This window comes from Zalophus californianus, chromosome 15 (genome assembly GCF_009762305.2).
Source record: "Zalophus californianus isolate mZalCal1 chromosome 15, mZalCal1.pri.v2, whole genome shotgun sequence".
In the NCBI taxonomy this organism is placed as follows: Eukaryota; Metazoa; Chordata; class Mammalia; order Carnivora; family Otariidae; genus Zalophus; species Zalophus californianus.
Window position 1 is genome coordinate 39388118 of NC_045609.1, and position 25142 is coordinate 39413259.

At 60.0% G+C, this 25142-nt stretch overlaps 1 protein-coding gene across 6 annotated transcripts in view; it reads left to right on the forward strand.

The window, feature by feature from the left end:
- Nucleotides 1–25142, forward strand: part of ZMIZ1 (zinc finger MIZ-type containing 1) — a 235938-nt gene that overhangs the window by 205035 nt on the left and 5761 nt on the right. For 5 of the 6 annotated variants that reach the window (XM_027593382.2, XM_027593427.2, XM_027593400.2 and 2 more), the window contains 15 exons: nucleotides 5496–5610; nucleotides 6603–6820; nucleotides 7689–7887; nucleotides 8836–9126; nucleotides 11915–12097; nucleotides 13068–13145; nucleotides 13618–13792; nucleotides 14529–14670; nucleotides 16185–16395; nucleotides 17492–17597; nucleotides 18573–18733; nucleotides 19698–19765; nucleotides 20097–20165; nucleotides 20599–20843; nucleotides 22040–22206. In XM_027593382.2, coding sequence (XP_027449183.1) covers nucleotides 5496–5610; nucleotides 6603–6820; nucleotides 7689–7887; nucleotides 8836–9126; nucleotides 11915–12097; nucleotides 13068–13145; nucleotides 13618–13792; nucleotides 14529–14670; nucleotides 16185–16395; nucleotides 17492–17597; nucleotides 18573–18733; nucleotides 19698–19765; nucleotides 20097–20165; nucleotides 20599–20843; nucleotides 22040–22206 — 2428 coding nt within the window. The remainder of the gene's footprint in view (nucleotides 1–5495; nucleotides 5611–6602; nucleotides 6821–7688; nucleotides 7888–8835; nucleotides 9127–11914; nucleotides 12098–13067; nucleotides 13146–13617; nucleotides 13793–14528; nucleotides 14671–16184; nucleotides 16396–17491; nucleotides 17598–18572; nucleotides 18734–19697; nucleotides 19766–20096; nucleotides 20166–20598; nucleotides 20844–22039; nucleotides 22207–25142) is intronic. The other variant, XM_027593417.2, reaches the window with a different exon arrangement.

Below are 25142 nucleotides of genomic sequence, written 5' to 3' on the forward strand. Positions count from 1 at the left end.
AGAAATGGAGAGAAAAGTGTAAGTACAGTTTAGCAGGGACTTTGTGCCAGGCACTGCGTTGAACTTTACCTGTATTCGTATGCTTCATCCTAGGAGAGTGTTAGTCCCATTTTATAGATGAGAAAGTTGAGCTGACTTAAGTGATATGTTCGAGGTCATGGAAATTGTCAGTGGCAGAACCAAGGCTTGACCCCAAAGACTCTTAAGTTTAGAGCCCAGATAGTTAGCCACTGTGCCGCAGGGCCTCCCTGTGCCATCTGAATATTAGTCTCACAAATGTTTAGTCGGAGTCCCTGAATATTTGCTAGGATACTCTGCGCAGGCCAAAGCTAATGATTTGATGGATAGTGTTGTTGGTTTTTTTTCCCCTGGATCACTGTTTGGGTTTTCTCTGCAGCCAGTCTTTGAGACTAAACTTTACATGTCCTCTGTCCCTTCATGCTGGGTGGCTTCCCCAAAAATCCTCGGGAAGCTGTGCCCCTTCTTGGAATTCTTGGGGACTGCTAGATGTCCCTCATAGTATGTGCCCCCCTCACGTTATCACCACCTTTTTTTTTTTTTTTAGATTTATTTATTTATTTAAGAAGGAGGGGAGGGGCAGAGGGATAGGGAGAATCCCCAAGCAGACTCCCGCTAAGCACAGAGCCTGATGCAGGGCTTGATCCCACGACCCTGAGATCATGACCTGAGTGTGAAATCAGAGTCGGCTGCTTGGCCAAGAGAGCCCCCCAGGCGCCCCTCCCCATCTTTGTGCAGGGAGGTGCTGTCTTACCAAATCCTTAGCTCCCTGAGACAATGGATGTGGTCAGGCCCACCTGGCAGTCTTGCCCTTGACAAGCCCCGGGACCTTGGGAGCCTCAGCTCCTATGGATGCGTCTGTTGAGCCCACGTTAAGGGATTAAATGAGTTCTTAGGTGGAAGTCCCTTCACATAGTTCCTTGCTTCTAGAAGCCACTCAATGAATCATAACAACAGCAGCGGTCAACAGTTTTCGGTGCCTGAGGTCAGCTGCATGTGGTCATTTTGCCTTACACATGGGAGCTCTCTCAGTCCTCACGACAGCCTTCTGAGAGACGTACTGTTATCATTCCATTTTACAGATAAGGACACTGAGGCATAGAGAGAGCAAGTAGCTGCTTCATTACCTTCCCTCTGTCCCTCCCCGGAGGGCAGGACTCTCACTTCCTGGGTGCCAGTGCCCATGGGGTCACAAGCACACTGTAGGTGGTTAGCCGTCAGGCTTAATAAATGGACATAGTTATTCATTCTCAGGCAACCTTCTGAGGAGAGTATGGAGAGTTGGTGTTTCTCTCTGGCACTTGGGTTAGCAAAGGCTTTCCGAGCCCTGTAGGTGTGTGGAGACATCATGCCAGGCACAGGTAGCCTAACTCAGGATTCCTGGAGCAGAAGGAGAAAGGTAGGGGTGGGCCTCTCATTTGGGCCCCCACTCAGGCCCTACGAATGTGAGGAACAAGTGGAGCTCAAGCCAGTGAATGTCACAAGGGCTTCCTGGAGGAGGTTGCCTTTGGAAGAGAAGCCTGGGAAGGATGAGCAGCAGGGTTGAAGCATCCCAGACTAAGATTAGGCACAGAGGCGGGAAAGCAGGTGTCTCCCTGTGAGGAGATGCTTGGCAGGCAGAACACTGCCGAGATTCCAGGTGGCTGCTGGGACCGGGGCCTTTCTGGGTGGACTAGGGTTCTTGGGGCGGTTTTGGCTAGACAGGCCTGCAGCTGGGGGCAGCTGTGGCCCGAGACCGGGCTATGGAGTGGTGCATCATGGGGTGTACCCACCGGGGGTGCACAGAGCTGGCAGGATTACTAAGACTGAGATTCTCACATTCCAGGGGCCCTGGCCTCCCTCTGACCTGCAACCAGCTGTGGAGGAAAGGAGAGAAGTGGTTCCTAGCGGGCAGTCCCCAAATGCCAGGGACCCCTGACCTGGGCTGACCTCATCTGCAGGTCAGATAGTATTTGCCGGAGGAAGGAAGGGCCTCAGGACACCCCCTTCCCCCACAGGCCCCCCTAGGCCTCCCCTTCATCACCCTAGGCCCCCTCCCACCTTGGTAGGGCCCAGGAGCCAGGCTTGCCCTTGCTCCTTGGGCCACAGGGAGCTGGAGCCGGGCAGCCCCCCCGGTGGTGGTGTCTGAGTCCCGGCAGAGGCGGCGGCAGGGCTGACTGCCAGGGGCCTGTGGGGGCGAGAGCCTTCGCTGCGACAGCAGGAGCCGTCTCCCCAGGAGATGAGTCACAGCCGTGTTGGTGCGGCTGCCACTTCTGCTTCTGCAGCAGGTGTGAGTGGGGGCGAACGAGTCCCTGAGACCGCCCCTCCACGCGCGTGCCTGTCTCTGCCCCCGCGTGTGCCCGGCCTCATGGCAGCAGGGTGCGCTCATCCTGGCAGCAGACACACATCCATGTCCCTGGCCACACGCATGCACTCCTGGAATGGGCCCAGGGCTCTGGGGTGCACCTTCCAGCCAGACGGTGGGCATGCCCAGTTTGGGAACCACGGTTAAGTTTGCTTCTCACCAAGTTTCGGGTGGAGGGGACGAAACAGGAAGGAGCTGGTTTCCGCCCACAAGGCCCACCCACGGAGCCGTAGGGCAGTCAGGAGCGTGTTTGTGGGCCTGTGCAGTATCCCGGTGAGCCGAGGCCTCCCCAGCTGGGGTGGTGAGGCAGCAGCTACCTGCTCCCCCTTGCCCCGCCCCAAGCTCGGGTGGGGCCTGCCAGGCTCCAGGGGCTCCCAGAGGGCTTTACTTCTGAGCGTGCCAGGCACATTCTAAAAGGACACGAACTGGACATCATCCTGGAGGGTTGATGGGAGTTGTGGGGCAGAGAAGACACACACTTGTGCTCTGTAAAATTGCTAGGGGTCCTGTGTTCCATCCTGCACACCTAGGATGAGGGCCTCACAGGACAGCTGGTATCTAGGGGTCTCCTCTCTGTTGGATTAAACTATAGCCTGCAGGGCCTTCCTTCGGGATGCTGGTGTGCCAGGCCCGGGACCAGGTGGCACCCCAGTCCTCCGTGATTTCTCCCAGGAAGGCCTCCAGCCCAGCCGTGCTCAGGAGCAAGCTCATCGCTTCCTTCCCTGTGCTTCTCCAGCCCTTCTGAGCTCTCTGGGCTCCCGAGTCCCCAAGCAGCCTTCCCAGATGCAAGTGTGAGCTGTCTATCAGCTTGGCAGGTGCATCTGGGCCTCACCCCCTTTTCACTGACCCACGCCATGTCTGGCCCGCAGGAGTAGAGGGTAGGCAAGAGGTCTGGGTTTCCGAGGGCCTCTCCTCTCCCCTAGAAATCATGAGTAATGCCCAAGTCTGTGTCCCTTTCTAGTCGAGTAAGCCTTTTTGTCTCCATGCTCCTCTTTGAGCCTCATCAGGCTTACGCTACCAAGGCCTATGTTGTTCAAACCTCCTTGACCTGAGACCCACAGTAAATATGCATAGTACACCATGACCCAGGGTGCACACACACTCACACATAAAATCAAGACACTGAGGAATATTATTTATTCTTACCATGTGCTCACGCTTAACTACTTTGTTTTATTCCGTCTTTTTCCCCTCGTGCTGGTTTGATGTCATGACCCAGTCGTGTTTCATGACCCACAGCTTAAAAACGCCGAGAGCAGAGTGGGGGAATGCCCTTCTTAGGCCCATTTGACAGATGAGGGGACTGCGTGCAGACAGGCGAGGGAACTTGGACCCTCCCTGAGCCAGGAAGGGACAGTACTCATACCCAGGGTACCAAAAAAAAAAAAAAAAAAAAGCCAGGGCAGGAGGAAAAAGGAGTGGAGGGGTGGGGCTGCTCTTACCGCAGGAGGTCAGGGCAGGCCCCTCCAGAGAGGTGACTTCTGAGCAGAGATAGGAAGGAAGCCAGGGGCTGGCCAGGCAGAGAGGGTGTCCAGGCAGGGGGCGAGCAAGCCTGGGCAGACAGTGACATCACCCCTGCAGGGCCCTGCCTGCCTTGACTACTTTGGCTGCCGAGGGCTCTGCCTGGTGATAAGCAGGCACGAGACTCAGCCCCCCGCCTCCCCCCTGCCTGCCTGTCACGCAGGACGGTGCCTCCCTCCTATGAGTCCTGACCTCCCGGCTGGCTCCCAGCACCTCTAGGGCCAGGCCTGGCTTGCCTGCTAGGCCGGAGTATAAGTTCTCCAGGAGTGAGCAAGCCCTTTTGTCTTCTGCTCACTTCCTGTGATGACAGCACAAGCCAAACAGAGGCATGATGTGCTTTCCTACCACACCAGCCTCCCCCAGACTCCCTTCCCCGATCCTGGTACCCAGCAGTGCCGCCTCGCAGGCCTCCCCACTGTCGAGAAGCCGTGCAGGGCTGATACAACAGATGTGGGTGCTCTGCATTTCTGCTCCCTTGGGGGCCACATCTGGGATTGTGTCTCCATGAGAGGTGCCAGGGAGTCAATGCAGAGGCAGTCCCAGCTCAGCACCCCTAGGGGCTGGGACCCCAGCACTTTCTTCATGCTATAATCTGGACAGCCCCTTCCCTCCCCCGGGAGTCACTCTTCACCTGTACCATAGCAACTAATAGAAAGCCATTATTGAGCACTTACTGTGTGCAGGGCAGGGTGTTGGGCTTAAGGTTAAGTCCTTGCTTCTGGTGTTTGGGGGCTTCTCAGGAGATGTCACCAAACAAGGTGGGTGCTTCTGGGCCTAGCAAGGAGACAGGGGAGACGGGGTGACGGGGCAATGGCTGCTGGAGCTCCAGCAGAGGTGGGAGCCAAGCGGGGGGAGGCAGGGTAGGGTGGGATTAGCCAGCAGGGTAAATCATTCTGAAGTGTGTGAGTTCGGACTTTGCCTTGTAAACACTGGGAGCCATTGGAGGTCTTTGATTGTGGAGAGTGTCTTGGGTGTTTGAAGGAGCTTAGCTTGGCAGGGACGTGCACAGGAGACTGGGGTGGGAGCAGGGGAAGAAGCATGGCGGGCAAGCCCGTACCTGTGATCCAGAGGCAGGAAAGAAGAGTGACGTAAGGAACCTCTTGCCAGAGGCCACATCAGCTAGGCTGGGTGGCCAACCTGCTACAAAGGGTCGGGAGGAAGGGGGAAGAGGCGAGCTTCAGACTGGGGCCCTTCCGACGTTTTCTGAGAAGGGACCCGGAAGTTCCAAGGGGAAGCTGGTACGGGGAAACCAAAGCTCTTTCTGGAGAGCCACTTCAAATCAGACCGTGGTGGAAGGAGGAGCTCAGGTAGAGCCTGTGGGGCTCTCTTCTTCCTCCGTAGCGTGGCCTGTGGACTTTGGGATCAGGTGAGGCAGAGAGCCATGGGGGTGGTACCTCCACAGCGATGGGGGGAGACGTGGTCACCTCCAGGGTCTGCCACCACGTGAGGTGTGCCTGTTCTGCATTGGACCCCATGCCAGGCCTGGGAGGTCTAGAGCTGATGGAGATGGGGGTCACTTGGGTTTGACTGGGAGCCATGGAGGATGATGGGGTGATGGGGCCCTCCTGTGTATGGAGTCCCTGAGGATCCCCCCCTCTGTCTCCCTCTGCAGTGATGGGTCATTCCCCTATGACTCTGTCCCTTGGCAGCAGAACACCAACCAGCCTCCCGGCTCCCTCTCCGTGGTCACCACGGTTTGGGGAGTGACCAACACATCCCAGAGCCAGGTAAGAGCCTGTCCTGCCCCCCTGCCGCAGCCCCTCCCCCCCCCCCCCCCCCCGGCAGGACCATCCCTTGAGCCCTGGGGCCTTTGGATCATCCTCCATGCCAGTCGTCCTCACACTGCCCAGCTGGAAAGACCAGCTCTCGGGGCACACTCAGCTGTGGACATGCCACTACCCTCCACGCTTGCTCAGGAGGGCAGCAGCTGGCCCCTAGGCAACTGTCTCCATCCGAGGGCCTTTCTGGGGGAATGACTTCCATCTGACCGAGAGCCGAGGGTTCTTCCCTAGCCCACGTTTACTTGGGTTTGGATAAATAGGAGAACTTCCTGGGTGTTATTGGCCTCAGGGCTCCAGCGTCTGGGGTCTTTGACCCTGGTTAACCTGGGTTAGATTTCAGCAAAATGGTAAGCTTTCAGCTTGTGACAAACTCCTCCCCCACCCCCCTGGCCAGCCCTGCCTTCCACTCTCACCCCTTCCTCTTTCTTCCACGCCTTCCTGTCCAGCCTGCTCGGCCTCTGCCACGGCTCGAGGCTGGTGGCCGCCCCCAAGGGCACCCCTGGGCTTCCCTGCAGTCTCAGGCCACAGGGACCCCTCGGCCGGGATCCTGCCGCCCTCCAGAGCTGGCACGTTGGGTTTCCTTTCGCCCTGACAAAGCAGCAGCCCAGGGCCACCATGTGTCCCGGCCTCTGAGCATCCAGGCCCCTTGGCAGAGGAGGGCCGAGAAGTCCAGTGCCTTCCACCTGCCACCGAGGGCAGGACCAGCCCCTCCTGGTTCCATCACAGGCCGGGCTTCTTATCCCCTGTGCTGCCAGCTTCCGGGGCCGTGTTACCCCCTTCAAAGCATTTATATGGTCTGGGAACAATTCATGACTCCACTTTCTCCCCCTTTCCCTCTGCTCTCCCCATTGTACCATTTCAGCAGCCCCCCATGTCTCCTCTTTCCCTCCCATGGCCCCTGGGACACCGCTTGGGTGACAACCACTCTCTGCCCACAGGTCCTCGGGAACCCTATGGCCAATGCCAACAACCCCATGAATCCAGGCGGCAACCCCATGGCGTCGGGCATGACCACCAGCAACCCCGGCCTCAACTCCCCCCAGTTTGCCGGACAGCAGCAGCAGTTCTCGGCCAAGGCCGGGCCCGCTCAGCCCTACATCCAGCAGAGCATGTATGGCCGGCCCAACTACCCCGGCAGCGGGGGCTTCGGGGCCAGGTGAGCAGCCCTCGGGAGCAGCTTTGGCGCTGCCCTTCCCCTCCGTCCCGGAGCAGGAGTAGGGTTGAAACAGCAGCCCCGTGCTTCCGGCACTGCTCGTGTTCTGCTCTCCCCTCCGTTAAAGGGACACAGAGAGTGGGTGAGACACTAACACAGCTAGCTGGTTGTGATAGCCGCCAGGCCCCTGGTGTTGCAAGGCCCGTGTTCTTGTCCCCCGGAGGGGCCCTTCTGTGCCGGTGTCTGTACATACGGGGGGGGGGGGGGTGGGGCCGGTGGGGTTAGGAGCTACTCCAGACAGGTGCAGGAAGGCCACCCTGCCCCACGGGCTGTGCAGGCCATACCGCCAGGTTTGAGGGGAGCTGGGGGGCAGGGAGCAGGGAAGGAACAAGGAGCCCCACGAAGATGCTGCAGGGATGTGGGGGCTGGGCAGAGAGGCACCCCATTCCTCCTCTGCCGCCCTGCCCTGTCCAAGGCCACCTCTTTGGCTTCAGCCCACCATCCACCGCCAGGGCCCGTGGGCAAGGTGCTCGGGGTTTTGTGAGGCACCATGTGTCCTCCTCCAGGAGGTGGGTTGCCCACAGCAGCGGGGTGCAGTGATCCCGTGCCCGGGAGAGTCCGTGTCGGCCAGCACCCCACCAAGGGCTTCAGGAACACAGCAGCTTGCCTGTCGCCAAGGGGCACAAAGAGCTGCCCGCCCGCAGGAGGCCCCTCTCCCCTTCGGGTTCGGGGTCTAGATGCCTCCCCTGTCTGTGAGCTGGGGGCAGGAGGGCATGGAAGGACCCGTCTTCTCCCTCCCAGCCCAGGGCTTACAATGGGTTCATCTTTAGATTCAGGCAGTGTCTGAGTCTCCCCTTCTTCTCCCTTGCAGTTACCCCGGGGGTCCTAATGCCCCCGCAGGCATGGGCATCCCTCCGCACACCAGGCCGCCCGCTGACTTCACTCAGCCAGCGGCAGCTGCCGCAGCGGCTGCAGTGGCAGCGGCGGCAGCCACGGCCACGGCCACGGCCACGGCCACTGTGGCAGCCTTGCAAGAGACACAGAACAAGGATATAAACCAGTACGGACCGGTAAGGGCCCCACGAGTCCCGGTGCAGCCTTGCCCCCCCCCCCCGCAGAGTTGGGGTGTTGGTGCCATGTGTGCTGGAAGAGCTGATGGTGTCAGGGTGCGCCTGGGTTTCCTTGGAGGCCTGCGGACGGGTGTGTGTTAGGACGTGGGTGTGTCGTGGTGGTTGGGTGTGGTGCGGGGAGGCCATTTGGGTGCTTGCATTTGTTCTGTGTGGGTTTATGGCTCATGCGTGTCTGCAAATGGGGAAGGAGGTTCTTTATCACCCTCTGGGCGCCTGCTCACCAAAGCGCGGGCTCAGTGCCTGAAACGCCTTGTCACCAGTCTGTCGCCACGGTGGCTTCTGAAGACCACACACTCCTAGTTATCCCATCTGTGGATTGAGCCCAGGTCCCATTTCTGCTCCCCTGGCCTTCAGAAGGACTGGTGGGGTGTGAGGAGAGAGAATTCCCCGCCAGAATGCAGGACAGGGGACAGGAGGTGGGGACTGTAGGAAGGGCACAGCAGGGCGGGTGGGCAGAGGTGGGAGCTGGGACTGCCTCAGATTTTGTGGATGGAGGGCGTGTCTCCACTGGCCGAGGGCGGGGCCAGGGCTTCCAGGAAAGGGGCTCCTGCCTCCATCCTCATCCCCCTCCATCCTCCCGTGCCCCTCCCCGCCTCTGCACCTTCTTCCCCGTTCCCTGCCTGCCTCCCTGGAAATGCTGCCTGCTCTCTGGAGTGACTGCACCCCACCCCGTCAACACCCCTTGGGCTGCATCTTTCCTGTGCGGCCTGCAGAGGGCAGTGGTGAGCCCAAGAGGCCAGACATCCCTTGGGACCTGGTCACCAGCTGCAACCACACAGGAAAGTGCCCCCCGACCCAGAGCCTCCCACCTCCCCCACCCTTCCCTCCCTGCACTTTCAATGCATGTGGCATTTTATTCTTTTTTTTTTTCTTCTTCTCCCGTTGAAGGTCTGTTCCTCTTTCCAGATGGGTCCCACCCAGGCGTATAACAGCCAATTCATGAACCAGCCCGGGCCACGGGGGCCTGCCTCCATGGGGGGCAGCATGAACCCCGCAAGCATGGCGGCTGGCATGACACCCTCGGGGATGAGCGGCCCTCCCATGGGCATGAACCAGCCCCGGCCGCCCGGCATCAGCCCCTTTGGCACGCACGGGCAGCGGATGCCCCAGCAGACCTACCCGGGCCCCCGGCCCCAGTCCCTTCCCATTCAGAGCATAAAGAGGCCATACCCGGGAGAGGTGAGTGTGACAGGAGGCAGGTGGTGGCCAGGGTGGGAGGCGGGGAGCACCCAGGGCTTGAAAACAGAGGGGCTGTGGGCAGGACTTTGGAAAGGGCAGGAACTGACCAGCGCCAAACCTGGACCAAAAGTCTGAGCCTTAGGATGGAGGAGTCGGGCTCCTGGCTTGGAGACCGGCTCTGCCATTTCCCAGCTGGAAGTCCTTGATCAAGTCCTGTTCCCTGCTGGAGTCGTGGTTTTTCATTTGTAAAAGACGGTGCCGATCCAGCCCATTTCCTAGGGCTGCTTGGGAGATGTGAATGAGGGCCGGAGGGGAAGCACTTGGCCCCAGGGCCGGCGCAGGCAGCAGAAGCTGTGGTTAGCGTGGTGTTTGGTCTCAGCACAGACACGGGCCCAGTGACTTTGGTAAGGAGCGAAACCTCCTTGGGTCCACGTCCTCACCTGCACACGAGGGCTTCTCACTTGCAAGAATGAGAGAGGGGACAAAACCCTGTAGATACCTAAAGGCTGTGCACATCAGAGAAGTGACTGGAAGGCAGACAGCCTGCTTCTTAGGGCTCTTCTCTGCCAACTGTCAGCTGCTCTTTTGGGAGGAACACTGTGTCATTGGCTGCCCAGCCAGCTCAGCCAAGAGAAAGGTGAAGATTTAAGGAAGTAAAACCCACACCTGTCCTCTGGGAACCCAGACTTTAGCAGGAAAGGGGATCACCTTCCGGGAAACCTGTCTAAGCAGGAGCCCATAGGCCATGATGCACAGGAGGTATCTGGAATTCAGCGTGAGGTCAGAGAAAGAGGACTTCCTGGAGGGGGTGTCATAGGGCCTTCCGTGAGCAGTGGGAAGAATTGGCAGCGAGTGGCCTGTCTGGGTAAGGCTTTAGTTCACCTGCAAAAGACACAGGGACCCTAGAATCCTGGCCCAGTGTGTGCTCCTCAGGAAGCCTGCCTTGATTCCTTACCTAGGCAAAGCTCCTTGCTGAGTAGTCTCCCCCACAGCTATCTGCTCGCCGCCCATTCTCAGACCGGCTCCCCCTGACCCCCACCCCACTTGCCTCCAAACTGTGGCCTTCAGCTTGACCTTACAGTGGGTTTGGAGTCCAGAGGTTAAGTTCCTCAAAGGTCTGTGTGATTCCCTCAGCACTCACCCTGCTCAGGCTTGGCCATTGTTGGCGGTGTCCTGAATCCAGAAGGGGAGAGGTCAGAGACCTCCTCAAACACCCGGGAGCCTGGCTCAAGCCCAGACACTCCTGGATGGCATTGGTTCAGGGAGGCACCAGCCAGAGAAGGACAGTGGCTCCCAAGGTCCTGGCTGTCCTTGGGGGGAAAGGGGGGGGTTGGTGCTCAAGCTCCTGGCCTCACTCCCACACACAGCCCCCACAGGAGTTCTGGAACCTCTTTCAGCCCCTCCATGCTCAAACTCCCCGCGTCCCTGCTGGCTGGGTGAGAGATGCGTCTGCAGACCCAGCCTTGGGGTTGCCGGCACCTTAAGGAGGTGATCCCAGGAAAGGAAAGGCAGAGAAATTTCCCAGTTATTGCTCCGATGTCCACCTGCACCTGTGGCGTGCTCTGTCAAAGGCACACACCAGAGGCCTTGAAGTATTTATACTCAGTCATCCTCTTCATAGAACGCCGATGCTCCCCAGCTACAAAATGCCTGGCACTGGGCTGGGACACTGGGTGATCACAGCCCGCGTGGCCTGACCCTGCCTGGGAAGGCAGGCCTCACCTTGCAATGGCATGGTTCTAGAATCTCTGAACCATTGAAACGTTGGGGCAGGTGTCAGGTTGGCTGGTCCTGCACAGGACTCTTCTTCGGTGGCCTCATGGGACCCCAGCTGCACTCCTCCGGTGATGTGACAGGAACCACTGTCACACAGAGCAGCCACTATACTGCCACAGTATGAGTGGCAGTGTTCCTCAGCACTGACATGGACTCCTCCCATCCTCCGCCACTTACCTCTGGATCCTTCTTTCATTTGCTAAGGGAGTATTTATGGAGGGTCTGCTCTTTGCCAGTCGCTGGAACACAGCCGGGACCTCGGAGCCTAGAGGCAAGAGAGATGGTTTAAATAGATAAGGAGCTTCAACAGACCTCACAGGATGTCATGGCCTGGAGTGTCTGGGTGGCTGGTGGCCCTGAGGGTCACCTAATCTTACAGAGGAGGCGGGGTGGCTGCAGGGTGGACATCAGCATCATTTTGTAGATCTCCAAGGACAAGGATCCTGCCCCTCCCTTGAGCTGTCTCCTCTCTCAGTTGCCTGTCTGGAGAGGGTTGTCTGGAACCTCCACAAGCCTGCTTCTCCCGACCTCTGCACGCATGGCCCAGAACTGAACATCAGTGTGCTCTGTTCAGTGTGGGGTGTGGGGCCAGAGCCTCCCATATTCAGCCTCTGAATGCAGGGGTTGAGGGGGCCACCTTTCCGGAAGCACAACCCGTTGTCTGCATTCCCCTGCCACACACCAAGTGCTAGGAGACACATGAAGGGGGCTTTAGAATCAAGCCCCCTCCTAATGGCATGAATGAGAGGCTCTGAAAGTCTGGGGGGCAGGGTACTCGGAGAAGACCGCTTCACGGGGAGGTGGCCCTCAAGCCAGACAGACAGAACGTCATGACCCTGGATGTCAGGGCTGCCTCTGGTGCCGCCCCCCTCTCTCTGGGTGGAGAAGGCAGTTTATCGGTAGAAAACAGCAGGGACAAAGGTGAGGGGCCAGGGCACGCCTGGCCTTCTGGTGAGTGGCTTGGCTCCGTGACACTGACAGCCTTTCTCCTCTCCTCTCTCTGCTGCCACAGCCCAACTATGGAAACCAGCAATACGGACCAAACAGCCAGTTCCCCACCCAGCCAGGCCAGTACCCTACCCCCAACCCCCCGCGGCCGCTCACCTCTCCCAACTACCCTGGGCAGAGGATGCCCAGCCAGCCGAGCACCGGGCAGTACCCACCCCCCACGGTCAACATGGGGCAGTATTACAAGGTGAGTCCTACCACCCCACCGGCCCCTTCCTTCCTCACCACCTCATGTCCCCCCCCCCACCTGTGTCATCTTGGTCCTTTGTGTCCGCTGAAGTCACCAGGGGGCAGGCGGAGATCTCCAGATGTATCCTCGCGTGCTCAGAGTCATGGCCAAAATGTCAGGCTGGCAGCTCTTGGTTCCCCATGAATCATGGGGCTCAGACAAGGGTTTTCCCCTTCCTTTTTTACTGTTTACGGCACACACCAGATGATCATCAAGGAAACACTTTTTTTTAAAGAAAAGCATCCACCTGGATATATTAATATTACCTTCTAAGCCTTTGTTTCTCTATTGCACGTGGGTATCAATATGTTATATAGTTGCTATTAAGGTTGTAACGTTGAATCTGTTTCTTCCAACTTGACCTGAAATCAGGAGCATGTTACTTACTGCTACAGAGTCTCTGTGGTTCTCACTTTTTAAGGGTGCCTCACCTTCTACGGATATAAACCACATCGTATTTTATTGTTCCCTTCATATGGGATGTTTGCAATGCTTTTGGTTTTTCACTTTCCAAGTAACACCGTGATGAATATTTTCGGGCACATAGCTTTTCCCTCCTTTGGGATTATAAAGCTCATTCTCAGTAGTGCAGACTACTCTGGACACACTTTACATTTATTTGCCCAGGAAGCATGCTCACTTCCATTACCACCCACCACTGCTCCAACTTCAGCATTCTAGATGTTTCTATTTTTGCAAACTCTTGCTATGTAACTAGCTGTGGACAGAGAGACGAAATCCCATCCCAGGGTGGGGGAAGGGGTGAGCTGCTCTACCCCTGTCCCGCGCCACACCCCAGCACTGGATGGGCCTTGTCAGCATCCCCTGTATGACACTTCTGGGCAGTTTTCATATCAGGAGAGAAAGCTGGCTTCTAGGAGCTTTTCTGCCTCCCACTTTCAACGCGTTGTGTATCTTGCTTTAACAGCCAGAGCAGTTTAATGGACAAAATAGCACCTTCTCGGGAAGCAGCTACAATAACTACAGCCAAGGAAACATCACCAGGGTATGTTCCAGGTTTCATCGGGCGTACTTGTGTGACTCGGGGGCCCAGCCACCCGCACCCCAGGCCCACGGGTGGGAGCACACTCCCGGGTCCTCAGCTCTGGAGCACACTGATGCCCACACAGAATGCACAGGTCCAGGCAGGTGGTCCGGGGATGAGTAAAGATTAAGAGCAGAAGGGAGAGCGGCCTTCTGGGGAGCCAGTTGCCCAGCGTGCTGCAGGCCCAACTCCCATCTGAGGACCCTGATGGGCTGGGGGTGGAGGGTGTAGCCTAGAGCAATGATGTAGGCAGCCAGAGACCCCAGTGCTGGCCGGCATAGAGGGATTTCCACAGGGGGCCTGGCTCTCCTCCCTTGGGGGAGCAAGGACCATAGCCCCAGGACTGCGGGGCGGGTGGGGTGTACGTCCGTAGCCAGAGTCCCTCCTAGCCCTGTGATCTCATAACCTACGTATGGTTTCTTTTTTCCTCCAGCCTCCTAGGCCAGTTCCTGTGGCAAATTACCCCCACTCACCTGTTCCAGGGAACCCCACGCCCCCCATGACCCCCGGGAGCAGTATCCCCCCCTACCTGTCCCCCAGCCAAGATGTTAAACCACCCTTCCCACCTGACATCAAGCCAAATATGAGCGCTCTGCCGCCACCCCCAGGTGAGTGCCCTACCTCCTCCCTCTGTCTGGCCAGCCCCACCTCCTCCCTCTGTCTGGCCAGCCCCACCTCCTTCCTCTGTCTGGCCAGCCCCACCTCCTCCCTCTGTCTGGCCAGCCCCACCTCCTCTCTCTGTCTGGCCAGCTCCACCTCCTCCCTCTGTCTGGCCAGCCCCACCTCCTCCCTCTGTCTGGCCAGCTCCACCTAGGGCCCTGCGGTGGGCCAGGAGCCAGGGGGCTTGGAAGTTGGAGTGCCTGCGGGGGCTGGGCATGTGGAAAGGGCGGGAGGGCTTGGAAGCAGAGAAGCCCCACCCACAAGGGAAATTTGGGGTGGAGCTGGGCTGCCAACAGCCCTGAGCTGCTGGAGGCTGGGAGCAAAAGCGGCTCCCAGTCGTGGAGAGGGGCTGGGCAGAGGAGCCTGAAGCTTCCAGAATAAGGAATAGGTGCGGTCAGAGGGGAGTAGAGCCAGGATGAGTGGGACATGGGATGCAGGGACGGTGGGGTGTGGTGGACTGACAGAAGCAGCGGGCTCCCTGGTGTGCACACAGGCAAATAGCCCAGCTTCTGTGGCCCTGTTCCCACACACACACCCCTGCGAGTCCCCTGAGTGTGCAGCTAAGAGTGTGAGTCGTGGCGGGGGGGGGGGGGCGAGCTCCACCCACAGCCCTGGGGCCCATGCTCCTGTGTGCCCCTGGCGGCCACGGGCGTGCGGCTGACCCAGCTCATCCTCCCCACCCAGCCAACCACAACGATGAGCTGCGGCTCACCTTCCCGGTGCGGGATGGCGTGGTGCTGGAGCCCTTCCGCCTCGAGCACAACCTGGCCGTCAGCAACCACGTCTTTCACCTGCGGCCCACGGTCCACCAGACACTGATGTGGAGGTGAGCATCATGCTGGGGGCACAGGCCCAAGCTGGGTTGGGGGAAGCGTCCGGTGGTGACATCCCCGGCCCAGGCATTGCCCTGAGCAGGTAATTGCAGCATCTGCCGGCTGCCTTCACCTGTTCGGCATTGTTGACTGGGCCCCGCCCTGGGCAGGGTTTGGGGGATGTCATGGGGAACCTGCAGGCAGGCCTTGGCAGGTATGGTGGCCCAAGGGCAGGGAGCAGCTTTCACTTAGCGTAGTCCTGAGAGAGTGGTCAGGGATGACCTCCCAGAGGAAAAGGGGGCTAGCTCAGAGCCAAAGGCCGGTAAAGCAGTCTTCCAGGAGGGAGGCTGGGCTGGCAGGCGGAACTTCAACATGGCTTGTTGTGGCTAGAGCCGGAAAGTAGAGGGATGAGGCTGGACTGGGCAGGACCAACAAGCCCTACAGGCTGCCAGGGGTTGGCCACTGAGCCAGGCCACTGCTCAGACGTCCAGACACACCAGAGAACAAGGGCAGGAGGTCCCTGGCTGAGCCAGGCCCTGTGTTCTCTGCCTTCTACACCTGACCTCCCTTGATCTTGTCAGTGGGCAATGCTTTTCCCATTGACAACGAGGCCAGAGAAGTCGATTAGCTTGGGGGAAGTTCTCACAGCAAGCAGCAGAGCTGGGACTCGGGCCCAGTTCTCTTAGATGCCAGAATCCATTGGTGTCCCCATCCTCGGTCCCTCCTCCGCAGGCAGGACTCACGCTGCCCTGCCACCCCTCTACCCAGAGTCTCTCAGCTGCCCGGTGGGTACCCGAAAGACGCAAGATGGGTCTGCACTGGGCACACAGACACAGCTAACTCAGTGCCTTGAGCACGCCAAGTGAGCTTCGGTGGGGGCTGGAGACAGAGCCGAGTGGGTGAAAGCGTGCAGGAGCTCAGGTGCTCAGGCAGGAGGATGGAGGGACCCCTGTGCAGAGGCCCTGCTCACCCATCCCTCCTTACCCAAGTGCCCTCGCCTGGGAGGTGTCCCGTGGCCCTGGCCTGCTTGGTTTCCACACTGCCAAGTTCATGAGGATCCCCTTCCGTGCTGTATCTTTGGCGCCCACCTGGGCGGGGAACTGAATCAGACATGGCCCAGGCCCGTCCCAACTGGAGTCTGGGTGGGACATCATCAGCCTCCCAGCTGGTCTGGCCACATTAGTGTCTGTCCTTTTTTGTCGCTCTCTCTCTCTGTCCTGGGAGAGCAGGTGTCACCCTGATAGGGAGGGGTCTGGAGGAGACCAGCCGAGCAGTGGGGTGTGGCTGGAGTGAACAGTGTGGGGGAACGTGGGTTGTCAGAACGGGTTTTGCCTGGAGATGTGGGCAGTGGTCCTATCCAGGTTGAGAGAGGACAGTGTGGGGAAGCGGGGGCAGCAGTGGCAGCTGGGGACGTGGGGCCCTGAGGGGCTCAAGCTGTGGTGAGGTAGAGGTGTGCTGCCTGGCCAGGTGTCACCGAGCCACGGGCAGCGCCATCTGAGCCATCCCCCACCCCCACCCCCCCGCCAAGGTCGGACCTAGAGCTGCAGTTCAAGTGCTACCACCACGAGGACCGGCAGATGAACACCAACTGGCCAGCCTCGGTGCAGGTCAGCGTCAACGCCACGCCCCTGACCATCGAGCGCGGCGACAACAAGACCTCCCACAAGCCCCTGCACCTCAAGCACGTATGCCAGCCGGGCCGCAACACCATCCAGATCACCGTCACGGCCTGCTGCTGCGTGAGTGTGCGGGCGGGGAGCGTGTGGCGTGGTCCGCAGCCTTGTGCTTGCGGCTCTGTCCCCACCCCCGTAGCCACTGCAGTGACCTTTGCCTCCACACACGTGCGGCAGGCCCCCCGGGGCTGTGGGATAACCTTCAGAGCCACCGAGCTCTGGCCGTAGATGTGGCCTTTCCCGCTCTCACGCCACAGCCCCCATCCAGTCCCCACACCTGCCTCAACTTCCTCCTGCAGGCCCCTCCGCCTGGACCCCTTCTCCCCGTGTCCCCCATCTTCTGCTGGTGAAGGTCTGTGTGCCTCGAAGCCCGGCACTGTTCCGGCTTCATTCACAAGAAATTTTTATATTCTCATCATCTTTTGACCCAGACCCAGCTCCGTCAAGTCTGGAGTTAACTTTCTCCCTTCTTCCCCCAACCCTGCTGTCCTAGAATCGAGTGTGTATGTGTCCCTCCGATTTGTGCCCCGCTCTGGGACCACATCTGAGCCACTCTCCTACCCTCCAGAGATCAGGGCTTGGTACACAGGGCTTGCTCAGTGATCCGTGGGGGAGGAGATTGCCTGCCCCACTCTGCTGGCCTCTGTGGGGGCACAGGAGAAGGAAAGTCACTGATCCTGCCCTGACCAGCATAGGGACGCCAAGGCTACCTAGAGACGGGAGTCACAGGCTGGGGAGTACTGTCAGAATGAAGACCCTGTAGGGGCTTGTGAGGGTATACAATCCTGGAAAGCTTCCTAGAGGAGGGAGAACAAGGATGACACCCTCTGGCAGGAAGGGTGGAGGACACATGATGGGGAGCAGTGCTGGGCGGGGTCAGGAAGTGAGGCCAGCTCCCGCCCTGATGCCAGGTGTCCCATAACCTGATGCCAGGGGTGTTTCGGTGTCAGCCCAGGACCCAAGCAACTGTCCCAAGTGGTGATCTCTCCCTGAGTCTCCAGGCTCACAGGTCCCAGGACACATCCTGGGACAGAGTAGCATCACTATGAATCAAGGGTCCTTTCCTGGGCTTGGCCTTCAGGGGCCTTCGGGTACACGTGGTCGGGGGGGGCGCATAGGGGGGCCGTAGGGCGGGGGCTGAGCACACACTCTTTCCTGGCAGTCCCACCTCTTCGTGCTGCAGCTGGTCCACCGGCCCTCCGTGCGCTCCGTGCTGCAAGGCCTCCTCAAGAAGCGCCTCCTGCCCGCCGAGCACTGTATCACAAAAAGTGAGTATGGGGGCTCAGGGAGCGAGAACCAACCCCAGCCCGTGTTCATCATCCATCCGTGTTCCTCATCCACCCAGGACCAACCTTCGGCTCTGTGCACAAACCCCGGGGCCCGAGTGCCTCTTGGCGCACCAATCCCCACCCCCAGTTCATGTCCCTCTTTCTGGAGCTTTGAGGATGATCAAATGAGCATGGCCTCTGAGACCTGCCTAGCCTGGACGAGCTGGCTCACAGCACAGGGGATGAGGCAAATTAAAAGGAAACACCATGCTATAGACAGGCCTGGCAGGCTTCCTGGAAGAGGTGATCAGCTAGAAGATCACATCTTGGAACTGGACAAAGGGGATCTTCAGCAGAAGGGAGGCCCAGGGGTGGTTTCCCAACCGGCCTCCCCCTCGACAGTTTGTGGCTAAACTAGGGAGAGGGACTTGGCTCAGAGTCCAGTCCTTTGGAGGAGATACCCAGGTTATTAGTGAGGGGCACCACGCAGGGAGGTGCCCCACGGCTCCTCCCTCTGTGCTGCTTCACGTGACCTCCTGAGCCCCCGGTTCCCACCAGGCACTGGTCCATTCTCACCTCCACCCTTGCAGAAGTGAGTGCAAGAGCGCCGGGCCCAGAAAATCAGTGGGCAGTGTGGCATTCTGGGTTTCTGCACGTGTGGTAGGCAGTCCCCCTTTCTAGGGAAGGCGGGGCCTGTTCCGCAGAGACTGGGGAGCTGACATGGTGACCTCTAGGGACATATGCCTCCCACACATGGCATGTGGGGGCTGCCGTCCCAGAGTGCTGGGTGACCCAGGGTGGGCCCGGAGGGCCAGGTTCCCCTCTGATCAGGCCGGGGTGCACCAGTTATTCCTGGGGCCTCCCAGTGTCTTCGGGGTGGTGGAGGAGTGGGGTGTGTTTGAGCCACAGGAGGGGGTGCTATGTGTGCAGGACGGCCCCGTCCTCCACATCCACCTGTGCCTCCTGCCCCCACAGTCAAGCGGAATTTCAGCAGCGTGGCTGCCTCGTCAGGCAACACGACCCTCAACGGGGAGGATGGCGTGGAGCAGACGGCCATCAAGGTATCTCTGAAGTGCCCCATCACATTCCGGCGCATCCAGCTGCCTGCTCGAGGCCACGACTGCAAGCACGTCCAGGTGAGTGGTCCCGGCGGGGGCGGCTCCAGGGGGAGCGGGGTGTGAGCCATCCGGCTGGGGTGCTGAGGGGAGGCAGAGGGGCCAGCGGGGCCTGGCTCTGATCCACAGAGCACTCTGTGGCCATCGGCAGCCGTTCGTATTCACCCACCCCAGCCATCGTTTGTCCTTGGAGCATCTTCTCCCTATGCCCAGGGCTCGGTTCCCAGGGAACCAATTTAGACAGTCCCTGTCCTGACGGATGTCGGGCGCCAGCTGGAGGTCCTGCACATACGGCCACAGCTGGTTTGGAGCCCGAGAGTAAGGACACCTCTGCCTGATCACTGCCGTGTCCTGGGGCCTTGCCCCCAGCAGGTGCTCAGTCAGGGAACGAGTGACTCTCACAGTCTGGGTTGCTGCAGTCGGGCACTGTGCAAATGTGGGCGGCCTGGGTGGGTAGGATTCCCTGAGGGGCGAACTGCTCAGGAAAGACGCCCAGAAAAGGATACAAGGAGCTTCATGGTGGGGCAGGAGCTTCCCTCTGGGAGAACAGTGTGGGCACACAGAGTCTGGGCTCTCGATTTGTCTGACACACGTTGACGAACTGGACTGGATGTGGTCTCGGTGCCGGGGCTAGGCTGACGGGGAGGCTGGCGTCCACGCTGCCCCCGGCCTCCGTGAGAGGGGCCGTCAGGTGTCAGGGTCAGTGACGGGCATGCCAGGAAGCCTCCTCAGAGGACATGGGTGAGGGCCACCAGGCTCAAGGGTGGTGTGAGGAGTGACGTGTGCAGGGCGTGGGGGTGGGCGGCTTGTCGTGCGAGCAGCAGAAAGGCCCCGTGACGGCCACCCGCGACACCCCAGCCCCAGGCCTCTCCCAGCACTCCTCCCCCTCCCTGCTGGGAGATCCTCATAAGGGTCCCGGAGGTGGTGGCACTTGCATCTCTGCATCTGCTCATCTGTCCGGCTGTCTGTCTCCCGGCCTCTGCAGTGCTTTGACCTGGAGTCGTACCTGCAGCTGAACTGCGAGAGAGGGACCTGGAGGTGTCCTGTGTGCAAGTGAGTAACAGCCACCCCGGCGGGAGCCTCCCCACTTAGCCGCGAACGGGGGGAGCTCACTGGCCCCCCTCTGGCCCTGCTCTCCGGGGCCCAGCCGCCTGCACCTGCCTTAAAAGCAAAACAGGGAATCCAGACAGGGCAGAGGAGCTCCAAGCACAGGGGTGTGAGCGGTCCTCTTGTGTCCAGCTGTCACGGGCCACCCTCCTCCTGTCACTGCCTGCCGTAGGAGCCAGCAGCAGAGGCTCTTTGACACAGTGGGGAGGGGTGAGCTCTGTTCCTGCTCTCCAGGGTCCAAGAGCAAAGACCAAGCCCCCCCTCTCTTTTTTTCCAGTAAAACCGCTCTGCTTGAGGGCCTGGAGGTGGATCAGTACATGTGGGGCATCCTGAACGCCATCCAACAGTAAGTAGGCCTCCCCAGCCAGGGGCCGTGGGGGTGGGGGTGCTGGCCCGGATAGGCTGACGTAAGCACGGGGGTACTCCCGATAGCCCCTCGCTCTCCAGGCTGGCAGACCACTCGCCCGCCCGAGCTCTCACTTCTCTGTGACTGTCTCAGGGACTTCTCTACCTGGGGGCAAAGGACCTTTCCAGAAAGGACCAAACTCAGCCAGAGCAAGACCGTGCCCTGGACAGCCACTTCCAGGGTGGGAGGCCTTGGGGCCAGCTGCTGTGTGCCCAGCCACTTACTTTCCTCACCTTAGTCCCCCACTAAGATCCCTCACACCTCTGTCCTGTACAGAGTGTGGTGAAAATGGGGGCAGGGACACCTCCGTGTCTGTCTGAGCTGAAGACTCCCGTATCCCAAGACCTCAGTTCTGCCCCCTTGCTCCCCCCAGCTCCGAGTTTGAAGAGGTCACCATCGACCCCACATGCAGCTGGCGGCCAGTCCCCATCAAGTCAGACCTACACATTAAAGACGACCCAGATGGCATCCCCTCCAAGCGGTTCAAGACCATGAGCCCCAGCCAGATGATCATGCCCAACGTCATGGAAATGATCGCAGCCCTGGGCCCTGGCCCGTCCCCCTATCCACTCCCACCTCCACCGGGGGGCACCAGCTCCAGCGACTACAGCAACCAAGGTGGGTGATACTGGACAAGGAGGAAGAGAGGAGACCCAGCAGGGCCCCAGGATGTCTGGGCTCCTGTGGCAGGTGCAGGGGGGCGGGGTGAGGGAGGTTGAGGTCACTCGACCTAGGGGCACAGTGGCCCATTCGACACTTGTCCTCCTCTCCTTTGCCACCTGGTTCCATCCAGCCCTGTGGGGCAGCACCCAGCTAGGAAGGCACGAGTGAAGAGCTGCCCCATGAGCCAACCTCCTGCCTCTCCCACGCTGCCCTGCCCTGCCTCCTCGAGCTCCAGGGGACAGATAGTGCCTCGACTTCTTTGGAGCCTGCTTTGCTGGGGCCGCTAACAGAACACTCCCACTTGGAGTTCTAGGCCCCTCCCTGGGCCCTCCCATGTTACCCTGTGACATCTGTATTGTCCCTGTCCCTGCAGCACGCCCATCCTTCCAGGCACAGAGTCCAGGGGTCTGGAGCTCCAGTCTTTGGCCACCAAGGTCACCGTCACTGCCTCTAACTCTCCCTGCTGCCCAGACCAAGCTGTACCCTACTGCCCTGGGTTCCTAGAAAGTTCCCAGCTCCCTTAAACACAAGGGATGGAAGCTTCCCATGGGATCTAGGCTCCTGTAGGATTAGAGGCCCAGAGAGGTGAACCCACATAGCAGGGGCCCACAGCGTGCAGAGGGCCCCAGCTTTGCAGCATGCTGGGCCTCTGGTCCCTCACTATGGCCATGGGGTGGAGGGAGCGGTGGCCAGGGAAGCCAGACAGCTGATTTCTAATGGTGACCTCCAGAATCTGATGCTGCTTTCTTTGCAGACTGGGTAGATCCCGACCTCCCACTCTGGGCCCGGGTCTTCCCGCTGCTGAGGTGCAACCACCTGGGGGCAGTGGGAAACAGGTCTGGGGGCCTGCTCAGCAGATCCTGTGCAAGGCTCAGACTTGGGCCTCATCATCCCCACCCCCCACCTCAGCAGCCTGGCCTACCCCTTGCTCAAGCTCTGCCCCCCCATAACTATAAAACAGCTCACATCCTGGGGTGCTAAGGCCCCCCAGAGAGGGATGCGTCGCTGCCCTGTCATACAGCTGGGCGGTGTAAGGCCGCGGGAGCCAACTCCAGCCTCAGGGGCCAGGACGCCTCTTAATTTACATTACCCTCCCTCCCCCACCACGGGCGGCTGTCTTTCCCCCTGCTGCCATCTCCTTCCCTCCCCAGGCAACAACTACCAGGGCCATGGCAACTTTGACTTCCCCCATGGAAACCCTGGCGGCACGTCCATGAACGACTTCATGCACGGGCCCCCCCAGCTCTCCCACCCCCCGGACATGCCCAACAACATGGCCGCCCTCGAGAAACCCCTCAGCCACCCCATGCAGGAAACTGTGAGTACCTTTTCCTCACCCTGACCGCCTCCCCCCTGTGCCCCCATCCTCCGCGTGGGACTGATGGGAGCAGAGGGCTCCCCCTCCCCGAGGACCTTTCTGGTATTTGCCTAGTTGCCTCCCGGGCAAAGGGGAGGACAGAGAGTGAGAATTGGGTCTGGAGGAGCTCAGAGGGAGGGAGAGGCCTGACCCAGGCTGGGTCATGGCCCTTTGGCATTCTCGGCCTTGGCTGTTTCACTCGGGCCGTCGGATTCTCAGCCGGGGGAAAGCTGCAGGCTCCCATCTGCACATAAGGCGCATACACGTGTCCACCTCCCGAGTGTACCCACCTCGCCACTGCACACACCAGCCCCCCCCACCCCCACAGCCTCTCTCCCTGACTTACACACACTCTTCTGCTGACTTCCTGTTGCCCCAGCCATCTAGAATTTTGTCTCAGACCCAGGCACTTGCTCCCCAGGGGTCTGAATCCTCAGGGTGTCACCACCTCCTGCAGGAAGAAATGTTGGCAACTCTGTTTAGCCTGAGAATATTCGCTTCTCGTTCCACGTCGCGTTTTAACACACACCCACCGGTGGTAAGAGGCCCGGCCATCCCCTGGGTCCTCATCCCGTGAGCACTGCCTGGTTCTGTTCGACTTCGCAGACATTTCCTGGGCCTGTGCTCTGGGCCAGGCCTTGTACCCATTGTGAGCAAGACAGATGTGAGCCTTGTGCCAATGGAGCAAAAGTTCTGGCAGTGCTCAGATGGAAGGAGTTGGGTTTTGGGAACACGGAGGCCTGAGGGCTGAAGTCAGGCGTCAGTCATCTTGTGCGTCCCTGGTCTCTCCCCTTAGGAGGAGGGGGTGGTCACAGAAGGCCTGGCAGTGGGGTTGGGCAGGCCTGCACAGGAGGACAAGGCTCCGGGCCCTCTCATCTTCCACCATGTGGCCTGGGAGGAAGGGCCTCTGGATGGTATTATGTTCCATACAGAGTTGGCTCTGCCAGAAGCCGTCTTGTGGGCAAGAGCCACCGATTCTCAGCAGGAGTGACTGTTAACTGGAAGGCTGACAGGCTGAGAGACAGTGTAGCAACTTTCCTCTGGAACTCCAGAATGCCACGTCAGACGTAGCTGCCGTCACGGGGCCTTAGCCACCTTTTTGCAAGTTACTTTCTGCCCCGTGGGGCTTCTGACTTCTGGTGCCTCTCTTCTAGCCCCCCTTCCTCAGCATTCCGTGCCCCGGAGTCACGCAGATCACACTCCACACACACTCACATGTCACACACCCTGACTCACAGCTCTCGGTTCCGGAAAATGGCCACAGGATGCCGCATACTTCTGGGTCCAGCAGGCTTTCTCCTGCCTTCTTAGCCGGGCCAGCTGGGGTCTTTGCAGAGGGACCTAAGCCCTTAGGTGACTTCCCAGCCGCCCCCAAGATGCTCCCCAGATATGTACTGTCCTTCCCCATGTCTGGGCTTTTGCTAGGCGGCAGCTGGATCCAGAAGGACGGCTGTGCAAGAGGGACAGTAGGGTCACAGATAAACTGCCCTACACCAGAGCAGCCTGGCTCTGGCTGAGCATCCGCCAGGAAGGACGCCCCCGCGTGCGGGAACTGGCGGAAAGTCTCCAGTGAGGTGTTGGTTCGCCGCAGGACCCTCCCTTGCATAGAGCACCTGCTCCTCTGGGCCCTGGGACATTCCAGCAAGTTGTCAGGGCCAAGGGGGACAGCTGTGTCAGCAGATCAGGGGACTGTCTGTCCTGGGCTGGGCTGCTCCAGGAGTGTGGAGCCACTCCCTGCCCCCCTGACTGGGCACTGTGGGGCACCCACAGGCGTGGGTTTGGGGTCACAAGCTGGCCTCATAGTGACGGTTGTGGTGGCCGTCCTTCCCGACTCTCTCGGTCCTTCACATCTCGTGTGCATTCCCCACGCAGTCCCACGGTCCTGCGGTCAGGTCCCCGCTTGGAGGGGCTCGCTGGACCGAGCAGAGGCCCACCGCAAGGCCTGGGAGCAGCTTCCAGAGAAACAGGGTCTGGAGGTCGGGCTGCTGTTTCCCAACCCATAACAGAAAAACAAAATGTCTGTGTGGCCTGGACGATGGGGTGGGTAGGGAGGTACAAAAGGACCCAGGAGACACGTGCTCACTGGCCGTCTGGCAAGTCCGTCTCACCTGGACGAGCACAGTGCAAGCAGGGTGGGGTGACCTGTCGGGTCCCTGGCAGTAGGGTGAGGGTGCTCTAAGATCGGAACTCTGAAGGGAGGCCGTTTGGGACAGCACACAGACCAGCATACGGCCCCCTACCCGGCCACAGCCCCGTGTTCCAGTGCATATGCCCGCGGGGAAGCACGGGCCCTCTGGTTTGTCTGTCAGGGAAGCACCACCTGCCCTAGCCTCAGCAGGGAACCCCCCCACCCCCGACTCAGTGAGCCCTTGGGCTCAGGGCGGGGCCTGGAGGACCCCCAGAGAGGCAGCCTATTGCCGCCTAGGTGGATGGCCAACAGGAAGGGTCTGGCAATGCGGAGAAGCGCCCCCAGCTCTGGAACCTCTTTGGCCAGCGTCACCCACCGACCGGGGCCCATGGTGGGGCGCAGACCCCTCCCGAGCTGCACGCCTGCCCATGCTGTCTGTCCGTGTCTGCTCTCTGCCGCCCCAGCCCGCAGGGGGGCCTGCACCACGCTGCCAGCAGCACCCCTCCCGCCGCCTCCCCGCTCCCTGGAAACATGCCCATTTTGCTTCTCCATTCTGCCCTTGCTGTTCATTGTGGTGGTGGTGTCCGGGCCGCAGAGGCGGAGGGGCTTGCAGGGGCCTGCAGCCCGCTCTCAGTGTGTGCTTGTCTCCGAGCCCCTGGCCGCCTCCCTCCCGGACCCCCACGGCCTCAGAGGCCCCCTCCCCGCCTCCCCCTCCACAGCCTCCTGGACTGGCAATTTTGGGGGAGGACTTTTTTTTGTTTGTTTTCTC